The 23011-nt window shown below is 48.8% G+C and overlaps 1 protein-coding gene across 1 annotated transcript in view; it reads right to left on the bottom strand.

Moving 5' to 3' along the window:
* Positions 1–6: 6 nt before the first annotated feature.
* RNF213 (ring finger protein 213) overlaps positions 7–23011 on the bottom strand; it is a 94703-nt gene continuing 71698 nt past the window's right edge. The window contains exons 42-67 of the mRNA XM_012663084.1: positions 22404–22504; positions 22111–22293; positions 21201–21370; positions 21005–21104; positions 18850–18961; positions 18025–18238; positions 17600–17790; positions 16658–16780; positions 15720–15830; positions 15036–15275; positions 14275–14356; positions 13433–13467; positions 12022–12116; positions 10707–10866; positions 9958–10138; positions 8679–8770; positions 7806–8057; positions 6193–6325; positions 5756–5839; positions 5247–5427; positions 4789–4990; positions 3195–3272; positions 2449–2643; positions 1909–1998; positions 1638–1816; positions 7–314 (exon numbers count right to left, since the gene is read on the bottom strand). Of these exons, the coding sequence (XP_012518538.1) occupies positions 161–314; positions 1638–1816; positions 1909–1998; positions 2449–2643; positions 3195–3272; positions 4789–4990; positions 5247–5427; positions 5756–5839; positions 6193–6325; positions 7806–8057; positions 8679–8770; positions 9958–10138; positions 10707–10866; positions 12022–12116; positions 13433–13467; positions 14275–14356; positions 15036–15275; positions 15720–15830; positions 16658–16780; positions 17600–17790; positions 18025–18238; positions 18850–18961; positions 21005–21104; positions 21201–21370; positions 22111–22293; positions 22404–22504 (3738 nt within the window). The 3' untranslated portion in view covers positions 7–160. The remainder of the gene's footprint in view (positions 315–1637; positions 1817–1908; positions 1999–2448; positions 2644–3194; positions 3273–4788; positions 4991–5246; positions 5428–5755; positions 5840–6192; positions 6326–7805; positions 8058–8678; positions 8771–9957; positions 10139–10706; positions 10867–12021; positions 12117–13432; positions 13468–14274; positions 14357–15035; positions 15276–15719; positions 15831–16657; positions 16781–17599; positions 17791–18024; positions 18239–18849; positions 18962–21004; positions 21105–21200; positions 21371–22110; positions 22294–22403; positions 22505–23011) is intronic.

The raw sequence follows: 23011 nt of genomic DNA, 5'->3' as shown, positions 1-23011 counted from the left end.
GCTCACACGGCACATCCTGGCCTTGAATTCCGTGCTAGGCCAATGGCGTTCCTCCCGAGCACTGCCCAAGGCAGCGGGCCGTGGTGGGATCCGGGCCGTGGGTGTGGGGCAAGAGCCTTCTGCCCCGAGTCTCCCCGAAGACAGTGCTGAGGACGTGATTCTATCTCGTCTGTCGATCCCGTTTCAGTTCAGCAGCCATTTTCCACACGCAGACACAGCTCGAGAGCAGGATCTCTTCCGGGAACTGACACTCCACTTCAGGAAGGGTTTCGCTCTCTTTAGTGTCCATGTAACTTACTAGAGTTTCTCTCAGGCTGAAAAACCAAGAAGAGAGAGCATTTAAAAGTCTCCCAGATAACATCAGGGGACCAATCGGTTGTTCCTTTTTCCCGTCCTCAGGAGAATGACTGTGTTTGTTAAGACAGAAATACTGAGGGTCAGCTTGCAGCCAAGTACGGAGCTACCGCGCCGGGACTCCCGGCACGTGTCTGCTGCTCCCCGCGGGCGGCTACGATACCACAGCAGCCTGTGGAGCTCGCCTCGAGCGCGGCCCTTCAGATGACGTTGGGCACTTCAGTAATGGGATTTTTATTTACAGGGCTGTATAAAAAACAAAGCCTCACCATTAAAAAAAAGCTTGTATTCCATTTCATGTTTTATATTAATAAAGATCGTAAATTCTCTAGGAAAGGTATCATTTTTTTCTACAAAGTGCAGGATAGTAAAGACTCATTGAATAAGTTCAAATAATGTAAACGTATATAGGTATATGCCAGATAGCATCACAGAAGAAAATAGAAAATATGAAATGTATCGGTGAGGAAAACTAGAGTTTAATTATCTATTTTTAAAAACCAGTAAAGTTAAATCCTTAGTTCACACTACACATAAAAATGAATTGCTTAACAAAATACGTGTGTGATACAGAACTATAAAAGCACAAGAAGAAAACAAGAAGATGTTTTATAACCTCGGGATAAGGAAACCCTTATGGGTGTATTTTCCTACGGAGATGTTATGGGAGAATTCTATCAAATTTGACTTCATGAAATTAAAGCCTGAGACAGCGTTTGTAACACATAACATAAAAGACTAATATCTGTTCTATACAAAGAGCTCTTACAAATCATTAAGAAAGACATAAGGAGCCCGGAAGAAAAATAACCAAATGATACCAAGAGGTAATTCAGAAGAGGATATACAGGTGGCTGATAAATATAAAACATGCTTAGCCTCACCAGTAAGTCAGGACGTACAAGTGAAAGTGAGATACCATTTTGTGGCCATGAGATTGGTAGATATGTAAAAGCTGGAAACATCTTGTGTTGGGTGTTCTCACTCTTTTAGACATTGGTGTAGCTTTTTCTTTCAAATTTAAAATGCATCTTTCTTTGACACAGTTAAGTCTACTTGTTAAAATGAGAATATAAGACTGCCGTAATTATTTCCTAAAAAACCCAGTGGAGATTACAACCAAAAAGCAAGTCCTCAGGCGCCCCGGTCACGGGAAAACAGCAGGAAGTGGGACCCTGTGGCAGGAAAAGAGCGATTTCTGCGTCTATGCAAGGTCGCGGACACGCAGCGGAGCGCTCGGCGCCTCCCCGCCCACAGGCGGGCAGACCCGTGCAGACTCGTACCTCCACTCAGGCTTGAAGCTGCCCTCGGCCTGGGGGTTCTTCAGTTTCAAGACCATCATTTCGTGGAGTTCCAGCAGGAAGGTATCCAGGCCAGTCTGATTCAGGAAAGTGCTGAGCAGCTTAGCATTTTCTGGGCTGAGGTCCTCTTTGTACCTTGAGCTGATTTCCCTAAATGGCTCCTGAAATGAAGGAAGGACAAGTGAGACACGGAAGCCTGCAAAGAGAGGAGCACAGCTCCCTCCGTCCCGGGAAGAGAAAGAGGCCCACTCACTTTGTTCAGTCGCAGCAGCTGTTCGGACTTGTAGGCAGAGAGGAGCTGCCAGAGGGCGATGGTGTGTTTTAGCTGACACCTGTTCAAGGCCTGGAAGAGAAACGGCGTTTCTGAGCAGGAAAGGCCGACACCCCGACTCCTGCCACGCGTCAGCGAACCCGAGCGCCATCCATGTAGGCATTTTTCTCTTCATTTCTGCTCTGTGCTCATTTGATTTCCCACGTGATGAAGGCCATCTCTGTTCCACCCACTAATGCACCTGCCTCATCGCGAAAGGCCTCTCGGTCCTGCCTGTGGTGCGCTCTGTCTAGACTGCCAGCATGGCGAGTGCGTGCGTGTCTCTGCTGTTCACAGTGTTTTCTGTTTGCATTGTGGACTGACTGGGTGAGGGGTTGCTTTTGCCTCCCCTGCCTCCCCCTCCTTGTCGGGGGTGCCTAGACTGATGCTTCCTGAACAGTGGTCTTCCTGGCAGGAAGCAGGGAGACCAAGGTGAGGGGCGGCACTGATTTCCTTGGAAGAGAGGCTTCCTGTGAGACCCACCTTTAGCACAAGAGCTGTCTGGTCACCCATTCGCAAGACGTCTTGGACATACGTGTTCAAGCGCATGTTTGGATCCCCGCCAGCCGTGCTCAGAAACCCCAAAGTGACTTCTATGATGGACAGAGCCTCACAGGTGTCGCTGTAGGACTGCAGTTGTCCACTGATGGCGCTGATGGCCGAGTTGGGGAGGGAGTTCTGGGAAGTCAAAAGCAGGAGAGAGGGTCTATAGGCTGGGCTTCTTGCTCCTCACTACCTGGTGGAAGAGCTTAGCTTCTTCACTTCCCAAGCCCAAGGTGGGACAAACTCTGTAATAGTCACAGTTGACACCTGGTGCTCACTGAGCGCCAGGCAGTGTTCCAGACAGTTATAGAAATGGACACGAGCTCAGTGAATGCTTGGAACAGCCCTGTGGGATGATGGAGACATACAGAAGTGTACCTCTCAACGTCACAGCGAGAGGGCACGAATAACTAAGTTCTGTGGACCATTTGCTTCAGCATACGTGGTCATGACATCACTAAGCACCAACCCCACGAGCTGTCAATCTGTTGATACTCCACAGGAAAACTCCCTGATTTGCCGTCTTGCTTCCCTCTGCAAAGAGCACTGGGCTCTCAGGGAGGCCGCGGAAACTCTGCTGCTCCCAGAAAACACGGGGGGCGGGAGGCTAGAGCAGTCCTAATATGATGAAAGCACTCTGCTAAGGCGAAAAGCACTGTGCAAAGGGCAAAGTTTAGTGTGACCACCTGTGCCATTTTGTTCTTGATGTCCACAAAGAGATGTTCGTAGTTCCAGTCATGTCTGTATACCAGAGTGGGTATTCCCTAAATTGAGAAAGAAAAGAAAGAGTTTTTGGAAATTAAATCCATTGTGGAGGTTTCCATCAGATGACAGATGTATTCTTCAGCAGTAACTCAGCTGTAGTGCCATGCTGTTCAGGGCGTTACTGGGCAGAGCAGACCACTCTGTTGTTCATGATGTCCGTGTTTAATCCACAGTGTAAGAAACAACAGCACCACAAGGAATCTAGCTAGGACATGATGGCCAAGCAGATTTTTTTTTTTTTTTTTAAACAGTCTTGCTCTGTTGCCCGATAGAGTGCTGTGGCATCAGCCTAGCTTACAACAACCTCAAACTCCTGGGCTTAAGCCATCCTCCTGCCTCAGCCTCCTGAGTAGCTGGGACTACAGGCGTGCACCACTACGCCAGGCTAATTTTTTTATGTTTTTAGTTGTCTGGCTGAATTTCTTTTGATTTTTTAGTAGAGATGGGGTCTTGCTTTTGCTCAGGCTGGTCTGGAACTCCTGAGCTCAAGCAATCCTCTCGCCTCGGCCTCCCAGAGTGCTGGGATTACAGGCGTGAGCCACCGCGCCCGGCCTCCAAGCAGATATTGTCGTGTAAAATAACGTAGCCTTGTTCACCACAAGCAGCTCTGGGGGACATGGGAATGTGAAGGTTTCTCATTCATGGATTCCTTCAGTAACTACTGGGCACACACCATGGACAAGGCAGTCACTCTGCCAGACAACAGATGTCGGAATGAGTTAAAAACAGGCGTGGCTCCAAGCAGGTCCCAGCCTAATTGCGGGCACTAAGCGGAATAAATATACTTAAGTACAATGTATTTGACTGGAGCTGGAAGGAACAAGTGCTGTCCAGGTGAAGGAACAGAGATGGGAAAGCGCCCACTGTGTTAACCCAGCACATAGGGTCATGGGACACAGTGCAGGGAAGGGAGGAGAGTGGCTGGAGCGGGCTGGGAGGCTGGGATGGGGCCCAGCTCCAGGGCCTTGCATGCTGGAGCCTCGTCCTGTTTGCAGTGGGAGGCCAGGCCGTCCACCAGCGAGTGAGGGCTACAGATCTGGGCTCTAGGAACGTGCATTGGAGAGGCTGGAGCTGGGTCCAGTTGGGAGCTGTGGTGGCAGTCTGACGTGAGGATGGGTGCTGTGGATGCGAGTGGGCAGTGGTAGATAGACAATGAGGACACACAGAGGGCACACCTGATGGCACCCATGGCCGATACATGTGGAGGCTGAAGGAAGAGGGGAAACGATGGTGGTTGGTGGTGCCGCTAACTACAGTGGAAAAACCTAGATGGTGAGTCCATTTGACTCACCCATGGACAGACCCATGGAGGACGGAGGCAGATGCCGCAGCAGAGAGCTCAAGAGAGCCGCCCAGCCCAGAGACGCAGGGGCGGTCACAGAGCTACGGGTGCAGGTGGCGACGCGGACCAGACTGCCGGGCGATGCGCTCGCTCTGCTCTCACCGGAAATGCTCTGCAGGCTCCTTGCCCACAACAGGCACCAACGCAATAACGGCAGCGGGCATCAGCCTTACCTTGAGCGTCAGCCTGGGCTTGCCCTGGAGGCAGCGGCTGGTGACCTGGCGCTGGATCTTCTCCAGGTCGAACTCCCGCGAGGTCTCGCCGCCTTGCTCCACCTGATACTGGCAGTTGGAGAGAATCAGCGGGGTCAGGTCCCGCTCCACCTCGTAATTGATGACGTGCAGGTCGGTGACCTCAGAGGCGTCCACAGAATAGCTGAGGGACACAAAGAGGCAGCACTCAGTGTCCAGGCCGGGCGTGCGGGGTCGAGACTCCAGGGCCCGTGGAGCAGTTCTTGTTTGACGTCCTCACACTCTGAGCACACAAACCACACACGAGGATGGGACACCGGTGGGGGCGGCTGAAGAAGTGTGTGTTGGGGAAGGAGCTAAAGCCTGGCCCGCATCTGCCCCCGTGGGCTTAGGAGCCCTGGGCTGAGCAGGTTCCGCTTCCTGCCGGCTCACGCACACACCTGTTGCTTTCGCTGGAGAACTTTTCCACCGTGTAGACAACTTGATTGTGTAGGTTAATCAAGTAGCTAACCAGGGCGGTAGAACAGAGGCCTAGGCCCCGTCGACGCGGCAGGATGACCTCAAACTCGGCGTCCAGATCCAAGTCGGCACTGCAGTAGTCTTTAGGCAGCTTGATTTCACCTGTGAATGACAGGGTTGCTCTTAAGCAGAGGGGTCAGCGCCAGGCTGCTTCTTAGTCATCTCAGTCATCCGAGAGCTGGGAGCCGGGTCTCCAGCTTCTGCCTCTGAGTCTCTCAGATGCTGACAAGTTTCAAATGCTCTCAGCTCCTCCATGACTCCATGCTCACGGACTCAAAAGGACCGAAGGTTTGCTTTTCCTGATATGCTAGTTCACTTATCTGGGCTCTACCATCAAGATTCACAGACTCAGCATTGACGTGGTGCTGGAAAAGCGCCCAGAACGGGCCCTCCTGCAACGTCTAGAGGGAAAGGAGAACAGGACACTCACCGTTGGTCTCAAGCGACCTCCTCAGCTTGTTCCACGTCGACAGAAAGATGGTGATTCTGTTCTGAAATAACTGTCTCAACCCATCTGCTGGACAAAACACGTGGTCAGAGCCCCACGCTAGCAACCACCCTGCCAGGCCAAAGCAGCACAGTGACACGCCGTGGATGGAGCCCAGCTCTGAGTCTCTGTGCGGTCACCAGCGTGTCCGCATCACTGTTTGAAGCACTAAGCTGAGCCTGGGAGCTGGAGAGAGGGAGGTGCTTTTCAGCTGCAGCAAAAGCCTCTGATTGGTTTTGGGGGATCTAGCGCCCTTCCCTTCATGCTAAAAGCTTAGGGTGTAGAGCACCCGTCAACCCTGAATGCCTGTGTCCCCACTGGAGTGGTCCTTTTGAAGCACCAAACAGGAGAGTCCTAATCTCACTGGAGCAGAGTCATACCTGAATTGTGGCTGCTAATGAAACTTCTGATTGAGTTGTATTCAACTTGTGGAACATTCTGGAATCGCTTCACTAGACTCCTTTGCAGGGCCAAAATCTCAGGCAAGAACTTCACCAGTCCCAGTTCTGCTTCCTGTAGCAGGGAAGAGCACCCAGTAACACTTGTTTATTCACCTAAAAAATGTTACTGCGGATACAGCCTTTGTGGCCGGCCGGGGCACTTGTGGTCTGACCTGGGCAGCATGCCATTTCATACGACACACCGTGGAGCTTGGAAGTGGGACAAGAGCCATCCCATTCTTTCAGCAAGTACCTGTGGGCAGTGGAGCACGCCACAGATGGAGGGTGAAGACAGCCCCACCCTCACGGAACCAGCACATCCACTGCGGGCGCCAAAGCTGAGGAAAGAAACCTGCCTCTGGGGCCCACGTGACGAGCTGGGTACAGGGAGAAGCTGCTGGAAGCAGAGAGCAAGAGCACAGGCAGTGGAGGCTGGCGCTGTTCCTGGGCGTCGCTCTGGAGACCCAGGGTCTAAGCATCCTCAAAGTAATGAAACTGTGCACCTTATGAATCCTTCCTAGTGTGAATTAATTTTAACCAACAAAAAGTTCTGAATCACCTTACTTCTTGCTAGACTGTAAATACTAGTCCACGGAGGGCAGTGATTAGAAAATCTGTTGTAGAAAATGAAAGTTCAAATGGATGAAAGTTGGAGACTCTGTATTTCTAGTTCTAACGGATGTGACCAATACATTTTTCTGCTCCCCCACCTCCAGCCCTACCACGGCCAACACACACACTCACGCCCACCTTCAATCCATGCAAAATGGTTTAGGAACAGGGAAGATTTTTTTATTTGATTTTGGCTATATATGTGTTCTTTTTTCTTTTTTTCTGAGACAGGGTCTCTTGTCTCCCTGGCTGGAGTGCAGTGGCATCGTCCTAGCTCACAGCAACCTCAAATTCCTGGGCTCAGGCCATCCTCCTGCCTCAGCGTCCCGAGTAGCTGGGACTATAGGCACGACACCACGCCCAGCTAATTTTTCTGTTTTTAGTAAAGATGGGGTCTTGCTCTTGCTCAGGCTGGTCTTGAACTCCTGGCCTCAAGCGATCCTCCCACCCCAGCCTACCACAGTGTTAGGATTACAGGCATGAGCCGCTGCGCCCAGCCTGATTTTGGCTATACATTCTTGACAGAAGTTTTCTTATTCAACAGACACTCGTTGATGACCAACTACTCCCGGCACTGGGGGACTGAGACGCACAGACCCAGCTGGCAAGGATGCGTGTTCTTTTCTCTCTCGCTGAATGATCCGGGAGGTCCTCTCCTGGCCTTCAAGCTCTTTACAGATTACTACTAATCCCAACTCGTGTTTGTGTTTCAGCTCTGACTTTATGCTTCAGGCTGTTGTGCAGTTTGACGCGTATAAAGATCTCCACTCTATCCCAGAGTCTTCTACACAGACATTCTATTCAAAATCAAAGCACTGAAGTAGGCTGTTAAGACGTTCTGTCTTTAGGAATGACTACACTCAACAAGAGCCCTGGGCCTTCAGGCCTACTGGGGATGTCTGCCCAGAAAGAGGGAGGCGGTCCCAGTGAGTCAGACGTACCTTCTGCAGGAAATGCCAGAGGATGGGCACTGTTTCTTTGCCATTTTTCTGCTCCACAATGTGCTGGAGGTACTCAACTGTGATCCTTTTTCTGCAGCTCCAAATCTTTGAGCAATGGACCTCACTTTTCCGGGGCAGGTGGGGCAAGAAGGTCACTGGGTCACCGTATATGATTTTGGCCACAGGGTTGGAGCTGATACGCTCATCTTGGCTGATTAGGGTGTTCACGGTCAGAAGGGTTTTATCTAGATGCTAAAGAAGAAAGCGATACAGAATTCTGGAAGCCAGGCATTGTCGCAAACAGATTAGGCACCTAGTGACTTCACGAGTGGGTGTCTGCGTCTTAGTCTGCCCTCATCTGAGCATGTAATCAGATATTCACTTTTATCATGTATTATTATTTAAGGGTTCCCTGTTTGTAGATCTATATCTCCCCAAACATAATGAGACTCAGGGACCTGTATTTCGTTCCCATTCTTTCATTTACCGACTTTTTTCCCTGATGGGCTGTTACTCTCAGTAATATTCTTATCTAGCAGAGAGTAATCACTCTGTGATTGTCAGCACACCTTGGGTGGGTACCTATATGACAGTTCATTTCTTCACCTCTGGCTCCACATTCCGCTATGAAAAGCAGTGGGGAGAAAGCTACTGCCTGCCCCCTCTGGACTCACAGGCAGTGCAGGAGGAAGGGGTATCTCGGGACAACAGGAGGGTGGTGGCACCAGGTGGACAGCATCAAAGTCCAAGGCTCAGCCAGAGGTGTCTGAGGACACCCCCGCAAGGGACACCAGCAGAGAGCCCTCAGCAGACACCTGGGAACCCCCTTTCCCAGACGAAGTAGCTCTGTGGCTGTTACCACTTAGCACCCACCTGCAGTTCAGGTAACATAACGGCTTCAACTTGTTTCTCCCAGTTGTTTCTCATTTCTTTGGTTGACAACTTTGCATCAAAATTTAAAAGCCCTATAAAAAAACCCAAAATGTACATGTTACTCAAGGAATAAAAAACATGGCAGTGTACATATAGCGAACACTAAATAAATGTTAAACAGAAATAATGCTCCTTTCAGGGTAATATCTTCCTAAATTAACTTAAGTATTTTAAAATAGCTTCCGCTGCTACTACCCACCTTTTTGAAGATACTTCAATCTCTTAAAATTCCTCTAAGCCACATAATTGTGATCCTAAAGCCATTCTGAGCAAAATTACTGAAAGGACAGAACTCAGACTGCAAAGTCCAGGGGCACAGTAGTGGGGCCAGGCCACCGTCAGCCACCCACCCGAGCCTGCATGGAGGAGGCAGAGTGCTGTGGGAACTGTCCCCACGCTTCTGGGGTCTGCTGTTTTGTCCTGTGATAACAGGTGACCGTACCTAGCTGAAATCACACCAGAATAGGAGGCTTAAAATAAAATCAGATTTTGCTAAATGGAAAATAAATACTGACGCTGGCGTCTGGCAAAGAAGTGCCTGAAGGGAGAATAGATTTTTTTGTCACGGGGCAGGACTTTTTATTGCTATTATTATTATTATTTTAAATAACATTATCCTCACAACGGTAATAGTGATTTTTGCCAACAAGCAAAAAGAAAATAAAAATCACTCTTAATTCCACTACTCGGAGATAACGCTTTTACTATGTTATCTTACCTTTTCTTTCTGTATGAATTTAAAATTTTAAAATAGAAAATTAGCTCAGTGAATATAATATTTTGTGCCTACTGTTTTTTGTGTAACAAGCTGGACATGTCAACATACCAGGGCAGCATACGACTAGGATGTTGTCAGGAAAGCAGAGGCCGTGACGGTGACTGTCTCTTTGACACGCGTCACCTGTTGTAGACGCCGTGCACCCCCACTGTGGCAGGCGAGCTACCCACAGGCTGACTGGAACTGCAACACCTCCCCACACACCCAACACTCGTGTGCAGACGGCCCGAGTCTGCGGCTCTGAGCCGGGCAGGGGTGACTGGAAGAACAGAGCGGCTCCGGCCATCCTCCAGGCAGGCAAAGCGCTTCCTGTCCCCGCTCCTGCCTCGCCTCCCACGCACCGTCGTTTCTGCCACTCTGGAGCCACGGGGAGTGAGCCTGGTTTCTCTGCAGTTTTCTACATGACCCCCTGCCTGGCCCCGCCCTGGCCCCTCTCCTTACTCTGGCCGGAGGGGCGGTGCTGCGCCTGGGCGAGGCTGCACAGGACGTGGTGGACGGCGTTGGCGGTCTCGTCCGCGCTCCTCCCCAGCATCCTGGTTAGCTGCTGCAGGTCTGCCTGGACGTGCTGCTGCAGGAATCCTCTCGGGTCCTGCACGGGAGGCTTAATGATGTGTATCAGAGCCTGCGGGGCGATGGGAGGAAACAGTCAGCAGGACCTTGTAGATGAGAAAGCGGGCCTGGCAGAAGCCATCGGAAGCAAAAACCAGCACGATGAGAAGGTGGCTTCTAAGAAGTCGTCCGTGGAGTGGTCCAGGCATGATTCGAACGGCAGAGTGGAACTAACGACCGCTGGCTTTTATGTTATCAGAGTAAAATAAACAATGTGCAAACCTGTACTTTTTCCCATCCTGGTTAATACTGACTTAGAGGAAATATCGTGTGCTCTTTCTGGTAAAATCCTGATTACGTTAGCCTCTCCACTCCCAGTCGTGGACCGAAGACACAGCGTTGTTCATTTAAAGTGAGTTTTCTATAACGTGATGAGTAGTTCTCCCATACTGTCAAATGCCACAGTGGGAAAAATTAGGGAGTGTAAATTTTATATTTCTCTGTAGATTGTTTTCAATGATGTATTCACAATCCACAGGTGGTGGCTAGGACGTTTTAGACAAAAGGGCTCTCTGTAAAGAAACTACAGCAGGTTCTTCCTCTAGCAAGTAAACCCATAGCTCTGCAGCGCCGCGCCGTACCTGCGGGTTTTGGACGGCCCCCAGCAGCATGGCCAAGTGCGTGAGCAGCCGGGTGAGAAGGAAGACCGCCGGGGACAGCTCTCGGTCAGGCACCACCGCCACGCCTCTGTGCCACGGGTCACCCAGCACGTGGCCAGTCTGGGTTCTGTCTGTGCTGTCTCTGGAAGGAAAGAGAGAGGACAAGGTGAGGACGGAGAAGGGTCATTTCTTCTCAGCTCTCGGGGCACACTGCAGAGTCTCAGGACGTGAGGACCAGGTTCACAGTTTTGAAGAAAACAACGTTAAAAGTACTCCTCATTCTGCTAAGCCCAGACTACTTTCCTAAGAGTCTTTTCCGTTACAGATTGAGCTTCCTGGCTGGCCAGACCCCACGGCATTCTCAGCGTGCCGTGGCTGCCCTGCGGCTGTTGGTGCTGGTCCCCGGGCAGGGGGTTAGCACAGAAGCCCGGACCTGCCTCTCCCACTGACATCTCTGAGGGTGGGAACAGCCGGAGTCCGGCGTGGCGGGCAGCAGCGTGGCACGGTCTACACCTTCTTATGTTTCCCAAATAAAACACCGGGATCCAAGGTCTGGACCAGGGTTTTGTATCACATCCGGACAGGAGATGCAGTACGACAGATACATTCAGTTGCAAAAATATTAGAGATTTGAGGACATTCTGATAGTTTCTGGAGATAGCAGGTAAGAATATTTTAGGCTGGGACTGCACCAAAACAGTCAGAACGTGTGACGACCACAGACAGGTCCCACCAACTCTCTGAAGGGAGCATTTATAACCACACTCGTCTCAGTGTGGGGCTGTGCGATCAGATTTTCATCTGGATTCTAAAATCTGGTATTCAGTAAGATTGACTATGTCTCCTTCATTTTGCTCAGAAAAAGCAAAAACAAAAACGGAGAAAGCTAGTACAGTCTACAAGTGAGATGGCATCTGCTGAGACAGAAAAATGCCTCGTCCCGATGGCCGGGTGAAGACCAGGTGAAGTCCTGCAGACTTAGATGTCCCCCTGAATTAGGTCACCTGTTTACGTCAAGCATATTTCTACAGGGTGCACCTGAGGCCAAACGGGAGCCATCGGTATTAGGAGGTGTTACTGGGTAGTCTGCTTTGTGTTAAGAGCCCAGTGAGCCAAGGACAGATCAAATCCCTCACTGCTGTCTGACGGCCGGGACGCTGGCACTGAGATCCAGTAGGACACGGGCCCAGATGTACCATAGTAATTGATACTGTATCTAGTATCACTTTAGCAGCGGAATAAAACAGCCCCCAAACCCACGGTTGACTCCTGAGAAAGGAAACACAGTCTTACATACGTGATAACAGAAAAGCCATCGTGAGGTTTGTGGTTGGAACCTCCAACTGGAGCGCGACAGTCTACACAGAAGCTCTGTTCCATCGGCATGCCGCACTAGGGTGAAGACAAACGTCACTCAGAACCGGTCTGGAGCCAGTATCATCTTATGCACAAATGCCACCGTGCAAATGAACAGGTCCTCACCACAGGAGGAGGTGAGCGCCACTCGGCTGCGTGTCCTAGCGTGTGCTCGCAGCGCGGGAGAAGCCCGCGGCACGGGACACACTCAAAGGAATTATATCGTACGGGGACAAATTTGGACTTTTAAAAAAAAAAAATAGGTGAGATCATTCAAGTTTTATTCCCAAATGGAGTGGCACTTCATAGACAAACGTAAAATTCAATCTTCCTTTCTCGTATTTATCACTTATTTCCATTCTTACATCTATCCCACTGGTCCTTAGTGCTTCATAATCCAATACCAGGAATACTATAACAGCTTGCAAAATGATTTCCTTACATCCATTTGGACTTTTTTATTTAAAAACAAAATCCGTCCATATTGATTCACTACTTCCGAAGGCTCATTTTTAAAAACCAGATAGTGTGCTACTCTGTCCTGAGAATCACAGCACGTAACAGACCAAACCAGTCCCAGATTTCAGAGCTGAGAGCAGTCTTGGGAAGAGTCTATTTCGATCTCCTCCTTTCATGGACGAGGCAGTCAGTGAAGCTCAGAAAGATAAAGTGTATTTATCAGTTTGTCCCCCTCCATGTCTCGTATTTACTTTATTACACGGCACGTGTCAGCTCGATCGACGGCCTATCGCTCAGCAAGTGCGGACACATTGTGTGAAGGGCCCGGGCTAGGTGCTGGAATTCAGAGATGAACACCGTACAGTTCTTTCCCTGTGGCCTGCAATCCCCAACTCTCTTCTTATCCCTTGGTATCCAGACCGTACCTCCTCTCTGGGCTAGGAATCCAGCCAGCACTTTGCCACTCTGTAGGGACAAGTGTCCCTGGTCCACGTGGCAGTGGCTAAACAAGGATGGCTAGCAGCAGTTTCCATCAGTAGCAGCTGTGTTTCCCAGGGGATGGGCAATACCCGGAGACGTTTTGGGCTATCACCCTGGGGGAGAGGGGAGGAAGTGCTCCTGGCATCCAGTGAGCTGAGGTCAGGGATGCTGCCAGACACCCTACAACGCACAGGACAGGCCCACAGCAAAGAAGCACGTCCACAGTGCTGAGGTTGGAAGCCCTGGTTGATCAGCACTCAGACGCTCAGCGGGAACACCTCGGAAAGTGAGCCTGTGCTCTCCTAGACGGCCAAGACCCACGTTCTCCTCCTTCTCTGTGGCCGCTCTCCTGAGACCCACAGCAATGCACGTGTTGACACCCCCCAACCCCTACGTTAAACACCAAGACTCACCTCTCCCACAGAGCAGGGATGGCCGTTGGGGCAGGCTGTTAAAAGAACAACAGGACACACGTTAGCTAATGAGGTTCCAGCACGTGACCTATACTGTGGAGGGAAAGCTAACTTCCTACTCTCTTGCCCTGACCAAAACGTGACGTTTAGAGGCCTTCTGGAAATGTTGAGCTTACCAGAAATCTCGAGCTACTTTGTTAGTTTAGTTATTTGACACATGCCTGGAGCTCAGTAAATGTTGTTAGTGAAAAGTGTCCAAGTTTAGTTTTACAAAGCAAAGAGAAATCAGATTACAGGCTTCTACTGGGGGTTACTTTGGGAGGCAAGGCAGACAGTATTTTATACCCTTCTATTCCCTTTTATTTTCTTTTTGGTGCCATGAGCATATTTTATAACAACTTTAAAAACTAGTTTAAAAAGATTATTTATTCAAGGCAACAGCAAAATTTATGTAAAGTCGTGGGTTATATTATTTTGCCTCCCATTTCTATACTTCAAAACAGCTATTTTGGGTGGGAAACTTTACTGTGCCGTGACTGGCCTTTGAGGGACCCCTGACATGGTTACCAGTCCCCCTTTTCCTCAAACGGCACATTCTGGGGAGCAGACGTACACCCCAAAGCGACCTTTCCATGCGACCGAAAAATGAAGGGATGTGGATCATGCGGCCAGCAGGGTGCCACTGGCACTCTGCAACGGTCCACAGGCAGGAAGAGGCAGCTAGTTCTGGGCCTCTAGGCATAAGCCACGAGGGTCCCGAGTCTACCCAACGCCTCACGTGGCAGTCGGATGTGCCGCAAAGCGGAGAGGGGTGCGATTCCACCCCGGACACCAACACTTACTGTACCAACGGACTCTTTCCAGACCCTTCCAGTACCTAGCTTGAGCCAGCAAGTCTTCAGGCATTGTTGGAAGAAAGGCGTTCTGAAAGACCAAAAAGGCAGAGCTGGCTCTAGGTAAGTGAGCACACTGATGGGCTGCTATTGTTCAGCAAGAGGCCTAGGGTAAGAAAGTGAACTTTCTGTTTTCTTTCTTTCTTTTTTGTGAGACAGAGTCTTGCTCTGTTGCCCGGGCTAGAGTGCCATGGCGTCAGCCTCGCTCGCAACCTCAAACTCCTGGGCTCAAGCAATCCTTCTGCCTCAGCCTCCCGAGTAGCTGGGACTACAGGCATGCGCCACCATGCCCGGCTAATTTTTTTCTATATATTTTTAGTTGCCCAATTAATTTCTTTCTATTTTTAGTAGGGGTCTCGCTCTTGCTTAGGCTGGTCTCGAACCCCTGACCTTGAGCGATCCTCCTGCCTTGGCCTCCCAGAGTGCTAGGATTACAGGCGTGAGCCACCGCGCCCGGCCTGTTTTCTTCCTTCTTGACCTCAAATGCTGTCTACGAAGAAAATGTAACTGTTGTCTGTGAAATTACAGAGGGCAAGGAGAGTTTTTCGCTACTGTTGCAGGATAAAGGATCAGGTGAGATAGAGGCAGGTATGGAACGTAGAAGCTAAAGAGGTTTCCGGAGTTCCCAGGGCCGCAGGCTGGGTCTGTACGGTGACAAACCGCCGGAAGTTTTTACTAGGAAGGCTGATGTGATCCCAGCCCAGTCTTACCACCATGCTGGCTGGGGAGAAAGCCAAGTTCTTTAGTGGTTCCAAGACTTGGTTTTGTCCACACAGAAGGATGGCTGCAGTATGAACGGCCATTTCTGTCACTGCTCCTTCAAGGCCGTTGTCACCGGGGCTCGTCCTCAGCAATGGCAGGGTATTGTCCACAAGGGATGTTGCAAAACATTTGATAGCGGGAGAGAAGATCTCGCACTCTTCGATGAATTTGTTCACAGCTTCGCATTGCTAACAGGAAAAGAGTATTTTTAAGATATATCAAAGAAGTATACGTGAATTCAAAGGTTTGCTCTTAGGCACACATTTCTATAGCAAATACACATCAAATATCAAGGTAGATATGGATAAATTACCACCATTTGAGGGGAAATTCTTTACAGAAGAGAATTTGCATATATAAATACAGCAACCACATACCTAAGCATTAATTTTGATTTTTTATTTTGGTAAACATTATTTTATGTTCTTACGTATCTTTGTGTTATTTTTAATCGTAATTCTATAATCTTTGTGTTAAACAGAAAATAGTTCCTCTGCATAACAAAGTTGAAAACTCCACTCTAGATAAAAAATTCTGCGCGTTATCTGTGCTCATGACTTTTATTCTGTTCCCAAAGTCCCTCCAAATAGATAACAAGACTGTGAACACAAGGCCTGGATGTTGTTACTTACCTCCGGCTTAGGATGGAGGTTCGCGTTACTGGATCTGTATAAAACAGCCACCTCTCTGAAAAGTGCTAACAGTAAGTGGACTGCCTGTTGGGTTCTGGGTTTCCTGCAGGCCTGCAAAAGCAAGGACATCCGGCGAGAATGTAGAAGTTACACAGCTCTGTCTCGGGGCCCGAGGTCTGTGCAGGCTGCGTGTGAATATGGAATGTGCGTCAGCCTTCAACCACCGAGGGGCGGGGCAGCCCTTCCTAGAACCAGACACCCGGGACCATGCCGCCCGTGGCCATCTTCTGGTCAGCGACTCTCGGGCTACAGGGTTTGTAAAATATTCTCCGATTAAACGCAATGCATATTTATCAGACAGCTTATGACAGAAGTAACAGAAATCACCATCTATTCTTCTGACTACTTCACTGGTCTTGGAAATGTTCCCGTACAGAGATAGGATTTTCTGTTTCCTCTTTTCCTGGCACAATGCCAAGGTAAACAAGGACTCGAAAGGGGAGCAAGACCAGACCAATTCCAAGGTGAGATTCTAAACACACGCACAAGCATACGTATGGGTATACAGAGAGACGTGGATTTTGCTAGGTGTGTCGGCAGCTTTTGTAGCAGAGTAATCCTGGAGGACACGATTCTTCAACAGGATCTCAAAGGAGGTGGTGGACATAAAACAGAAAGGAGCTGATGGCCTTGGCAGCTCAGCAGGTCACGGCAAATCTGTCCAACTCAACCACTGCTGCTGCCTGTTCCAGCCACCGGCGCACTCACTGGCCAGGTGCGCCACAGAGGCCACGGGCACGTGACTCCTGATATGGTGTGTGGCTCGATCAGGCCACTGCAGTGGTCCACCACCCTGCATCACTTCACATAAACCAGGGACGACACAGGCCCTGAGGGATGCCATTTGGTACCAGAGAGAAGCTGTGGGCCCGTCCTACCTTCAGGGCAGTCACAATATCCAGGGGCTTGCACTCTAGGACAGCTTTGGCCGTGGCATCACGAAGAGCCTTGTACTCATCACCGTACACCAGGTATCGATCTATCTGGCCCGGGTAGTCCTCCTGCAGCACCAGGAAGACAGGGGTGAATCAGAGCGTGGACCGCAGGGGGAATGTTTTGCATAGAAGCCACTCAATAGGTAGAGGAGCCAGGGAATCGTTAGAGGTTCAAAGCGGCTGAGCTGGGACTCCCCAGTCCCGCCCAAGATGTGACAGTCCCGTGCTGTCTTTGGAAAGAATGTCCCCCTTGGTGGATGCAGGGGTGTGAGTGCACGAAGAGCCTGCAGAGGGCGCAGTCCCGACCTGGGCGCTGCTTCCTCCGCTCACAGAGCAGAACCAAAGGCAGGTGACTTAAATCAGGGCATCTAACCCCAGCTGGTAGTTAAAAAAAAAAAAAGTCAGGGTTTTTAGTATCATTTTTGAAACCCCAGGGCAACAGGATTTGTTCATTTCTGAGCACCTGGAAAGGACCCCTGAGAGCTAAACTTAATACAATTCTTCCATCCTTAGTTCTCACTCTTAACTGTTCCTGCCTGCCAGAGGCAAAAAGGATGTATCCTGCAAGCTGAATCCCTTTTCATTTGCAGAAAGCAAAGGCCACAGAAACATTCTTTCGCTTTCTGTGTGTTGAATTCGATTAGAAGAGACGTCTGAACAAGCTTTGCGGGCGGATGACCAACCAGAGACCTGCGTGTGCGCGCACACTTATCCCTGCCCTAGGCGGGTGGTCTAAGCATCCTCACAAGCTGGGTCACATTAGCTGGAGCAGAGACATAGGACCGGGCAGACACGTGTGTGCCCTTCTTGGCTCTGGAGAGGGTAAGGGCGGGTGGCACGCGGGAGTGCTGGGGGCGGGGGCGCGGACGGCACGCCTGCTCTCACCTGCTGTGTGATGACGTCCTTGGGGAAGACCCACTGGCACGGGTGGCCCGGCTTGGAGAGGCCCTGCACGAACTCCATGCCCCGCTGGCTGGCCAGCTTCCTCACCAGGTACACCTGGTACCAGTCGTTCTCCGCGCGGGTGCAGAAGTGCTCAACTTGCCGCAGATAGTGCCGCTTCTCCTCAGCCATCTCTGAGGGCCCAGGGAGAAGCGGGTGAGCAACGGGCGACCCACTGACTCAGGGTATTTATCACAGGACAGGAAGCTGGTCTGAGGGCACGGGGCCGCCTCTTTAGGAATCCACAGTAAGACGCACCCAGGAGAGAGAGGGGGCAGTGAGGACCAGCATTATCCTAAGAACCCGTTTCCCATTCTTCCGAAACTTCTAAATCACGGGTCTTTAAGCTCAAAGTAAAGAAGACTCGCCTGAGCCTCCCTGCAGCTCCGCGAGGAGGTCAGAAGCCCTGTCCAGGCAGAGGCGGATGCTGGCGATCTCCTGCAGGTATTCGACTGAAGCCTCGTGGGCAGCTTCCTGGCCACGTCTTTCCAGGGGGTACGTCTTAAGGAAGAGCCTTTGCTCTTGGAGGTTCTTCAGTTCATCGTTTCTGGAGCAAACACTGGTCTTCTCGTGTAATGAATCCTAAGGATCAAAGACAAGAAGAAAAGGATATAATTCTTTTTAATTTGCAAGTCCCCAACCTTCTGGAATTGCCACAGTGTGACTTTATGGAGAATAATGGGGGGATTAATAATATTGTTCTAAGTTTCAGTGTAAATCATGGATAACGAACATTCCTTTCTATCTTAGGGGCAAGAAGGAGGGGAAAAGCAAAACTATGAAAAAAGAATTTTATATCATCTAATTTCATTCATATACATTGTAAAAAATTTTGGATATTAAAATAGGAGGATAATAAAAAGTATTCATAGGTCACCATCTGGCATAAGCACTGTCGACTTTGGTGCTATGTTCTTCTAGGACATGAATGCCAATGTATACAACTGCTGAGGACAGGAGCAACGTCTTTGGAACCTGTTTTTCTGCATGGAACACATGCAGAACATGGAACACGTGCAGAACATGGAACACATGCAGAATATATGCAGAACACTTTATTTTTTTCTGCATAGCCTCTGTTAATTGTACGGACTAAAATTATAGTTTGTAAATTTTCGAAAACACTTTTTCATTGCATTAAGCCATGTGGTTCAGACAGTTTGCAGAAGAAATGCAGGGAGGTGACAGCGTACCTCCAGACAGCTGATAAAGAGTATGTACAGCTCAGTTTTATCTTCGGTTACGAGAGCTTTATTTTTTAACAGGGACAGGTAGTCCTCAATGTAATCTTTCACTTCATGGAAGCTGTGGAAACAGAAATATTCTTCATGGTTATTTCACATCTGGAGACCATTCTCACCCCCCAAAACAGGCACCTGTCCATCACCTACCCATCTGTCTCCCTCTGTATATGCGTCTATGTGTATAAACATATACATGCATATGTATGTATAGTTTATAACATGATTTTCTTGAACACAAGATTGAAAGAATATAAAATTCCATATTTTAGACCAGCTGTTCTCAAACTTTTTGGTTTCAGGACCCATTTAAAGTCTTAAAAATTACTGAGAACCTCAAAGAACTTTTCCTTATGTGAGTTATAGCTATCAATATTTATGATATTAGAAATTATTAGACATTAAAACATTTCAAAAATATCAGCTCATTTGAAATAGCAATAGTAAATCCATTACATGTTAAATAACATTTAAAATCATAAACTGTTTTTCAAAATTTGAAAATTAACTAGTGAGAAGAGTGGCTTTGTTTTACATCCCTGAAAATCTCTTTAATTCCTGGCTTAACAGAAGTCAGCTGACTTCTTATATCTGCTTCTGCTTCTGATCGGTTGCGCTATATTGCGTATATAAAGAAAATCTGGCCTCACACATTCTGTTGTTGGAAAAGGGAGAAATATCTTAATAATTTTTGCAGATAATTGTGGCTATTCTTCTTTGATACTATACCAAAACTTGACAAATCATCATTTCTACATTAGTTGTAATGTAGAATCAGAAACCGTACAGATGCACTTTTTATAGTCAATTACATTAAAATCCAGCAGTATCCCTTGCACTTTACATGGGTTATTTTTTCACACACGCATGATTTTGTGACAGTGGGCATTGGTCATTTGGAAAATATCGGTTCACTGAGCTATACAGATCTTGCAAATGTTGACATATCTATTCTATAATATATTTTAAAAACCCGTCCACATTCATTAATATCACCACATATTGCCTCAAAAAGCCCTTAAAGTATTAGAAAGCTAACAAGCTCATGGTGGAGAATACAAGTTTTCTAAAATTTTAATTTTTGCTTAAAATCTTGATCACCAGCAACAACACTATCGGTTGTTTTGCTGTGACAGGCTCACTCTGCTTGTTTCCAAGACAGTGCCTGCCAGCGGCCCAGGTCCGCATAACCACAGTCGTTGCTCATTCCGGCCAGCGCAGCAGACGGCATTCCGTGAAAAAGCAGCCAGTTCGCACGAGACTGCTGTGAGTGATTTTCTTTGAGATAGCCACTGCGCTTTGGTATGCAGCTAGAGTGTACTGTATGCACTTCCCATTTCCAGAAAATATTTGAAAAGTCTATCCTCCAGGGCTGAGATTCAGTAAAATTAATAAGTGAAACCAGCATTTAAAAAAAACTACATTTGCACGGTAGCAAGGAAAACAATGACGCTACTACGGGTTTCCTCACGCGAAGACGCCAGTCTTACCTGCTGCTGCTTTTGTACCATCATTGCCAATAGCAACATGTTGAAAAAGGCAAATTTGTCTTAGAATTGTTTTGAAAATGGTTTTGACCTCAGGGACCTGCCCCACACCCAAGGATCCACACCAACACTTTCAGAACTGTAATGCCAGATCAACACACGACCACAGATGACAATATTCTTACCTGTTGCCAACATCCTTTCTAACCAACGAAACATACTGATAGAGCCCACGTTCAGGGGAACATAAACGTAGAGCTCTGACACCTAAGACACTGAGGGTAAGAGAGATTCTAAGTTACCATCCTAAAAAATCACAAAACTGGGTGGCTGTGAACTAGGACTCCGAACTCGCAAGGTCTGCTTGCTTCACGACACCATGGTCCCCTCCCGGCATTCTGTTTTCTTCTTGCTCGATATGTGCTTGTGGATGTACTAAACTCACGTGCCTACGTGCGAAAATGTCGAAACACACAACCAAGACAGATAAGCCAGGTCAACTCTCACCGAAAAGCTTCCGAGATCATGAACTAGCTACTAGTCGTGAGAAGAACATGACAAAGAAAAAAAGAAGTCAAGACTTTCCAGAAGCACATCTCAGGTAAGGTAGTTGTTCTTACCTGTACTTCAAAAGCAGTTTCAGTACCACTGAGCGGATGACCGGAGTCTTATCGACAACATCATTAAACGGAGAGAGCGATTTTGTGTGTTCACAGTGTCCTTAAACCAGAAAGAGAAAGGTGGCTCACTGCATCTGACATATGGGTGTGAGATGAAGAACTGAATTTTTAGGGTTATAGGAAAAAAGCAACTTACCTTGGGGAGTGTCTCTTAAGAGTTCCTTTTGTACAAAGAGCAACGACAGCAGGCTGTCAACCACTTCCTTCTGAGGCGGGGTGTTGTCTTTGAAGCACATGGTGGAAACCAGGTCTACGAAGAAACTGTTGCACATCTGCCGGAACTGGGCATGTTGTTCAATGGCTTTCCTTAGAGACAGTTGAAAAACACAGTTTAAAAACTGGTGGAACGTGTTCCAAAATCCCTCCATACAGAATGATTTGAGATGTTGGACAGCATTTCATTTTGAAAGATTCAAGTCACTCCTTGCATTGCTTAGAGCTGGTCTTCAAAACTGCAATAAGCAGTATTTAGACTCATCTCCTTCTGGGAACACTTTCATCACTGGGCCAGCCAATACCCTCCAGTGTCGCAAAGTCTGTCAAAGATCCACCCGCCAGGCGTGCCCGGTGCTCCACGTTTAGGGCCACAGAAGGGAGGGGAGGAGAAGGAAAACCAAGCACTTCCAGAGCAGGGCCGAGGCCTGCTGAGCCCAGAGAGCTTCAGCTCCTTCTATTTTCCTCTGCAAAGCTAAACAAGAGCCAGTTTGTCCTCAGGTCAAAGAGCATAAATGATATTTACACAATGAAGAGGACGCACCAGTCGCATCTAAATTCCTTGAGCCTCTAGTGAGGGCTTTCTTTAATACTTTCTGATTTATTTCCTCTAAATTTGCTGTCTCCCAAATCTGTACATGTGTATATCCTGGGAGAGGATAATTTTGAGACAGCGGATGTTTACGAAGGTACATGAGTGGTGGTCTCTCTTATGACAGTCCCCTGAAGTCTGGTTTTCTACCAAATGAAGGTTAATAGACTTTATATTTTTGAATGCTGTATTTGCAAAAAAAAAAAAAAAAAAAGGAGGGGAAGGAAAAAGGGTGTTTCACCTGTGCTCCTGGGAAACGGTTAGAGAGAACGTGTCTGGCAAGGCAGTCAAACAGCGGCGGCACATCATCTGCCCGGGGACAAGCCAGGCTTTGATGCAGCGCAGGCAGTACACGTGGTCACAGGGCAGGCAGACGGGGTCCTGCGCGTCTCCCAGGCAGATGGGGCACGGCTGGATCTCACACCTAGAATCCAAGAAGGGGGTTTGGTCCTGAAGCAGAGAAGCTGGCCAGCACAAGCTGCACCACCAAAGGTTCAGAGGTCTCCTTCGTGGATCCCAAGCCCAAGGTCTCACCTGGCGAGGGTCTTGCTGGCTGTGTCCTTACATTCGCAGAGGGTTTTCATCACAGCCACAAAAGGCCTGTGGGTCTTGAGGTCAGAGTTCTCTTGAAGACACTGCAGGAAGGCAGCGATGAGAAGTCAGCAACAGTGGGGAGGGGCGGGGGTCAGCCTGCCAGGCGACAGAGGGGACAATGCAGCACCCACTGGGCCAGCTGGCTGGGCCGTGCAGAGTCGAGGCGGGGGGCGCAGCACAAGGCCTCTGGGTTCTCCGTTCACGGCTTCCTCAGCTCGGGACGCCCTTTCTGTGATTCTGCTGCTTTGCGGGAGAAGAACCACATTCCCCCTTTCTGATTTTCCCCCTTCTCTCTCTCTCTGTTAAGATCTATCTCCCTCTTGCTATTACGAGATATTTCAAACTTTAAATAATAAGAATGTAATTACCATCTGTGTACCCCCAACAAGCTGTAGGAAATCTCAGCATTTTTGGAATATTTGATGTAGATCACTTTTTAAAGAAACAAAACATAGGGCCGGGCGCGGTGGCTCACGCCTGTAATCCTAGCACTCTGGGAGGCCGAGGCGGGCGGATTGTTTGAGCTCAGGAGTTCGAGACCAGCCTGA

Source organism: Propithecus coquereli, unplaced genomic scaffold (genome assembly GCF_000956105.1).
Source record: "Propithecus coquereli isolate 6110/MARCELLA unplaced genomic scaffold, Pcoq_1.0 Scaffold794, whole genome shotgun sequence".
Taxonomy (NCBI): domain Eukaryota; kingdom Metazoa; phylum Chordata; class Mammalia; order Primates; family Indriidae; genus Propithecus; species Propithecus coquereli.
Note: the sequence above shows the minus strand (reverse complement) of the source record. Positions and strands in the feature narration are given on the sequence as shown.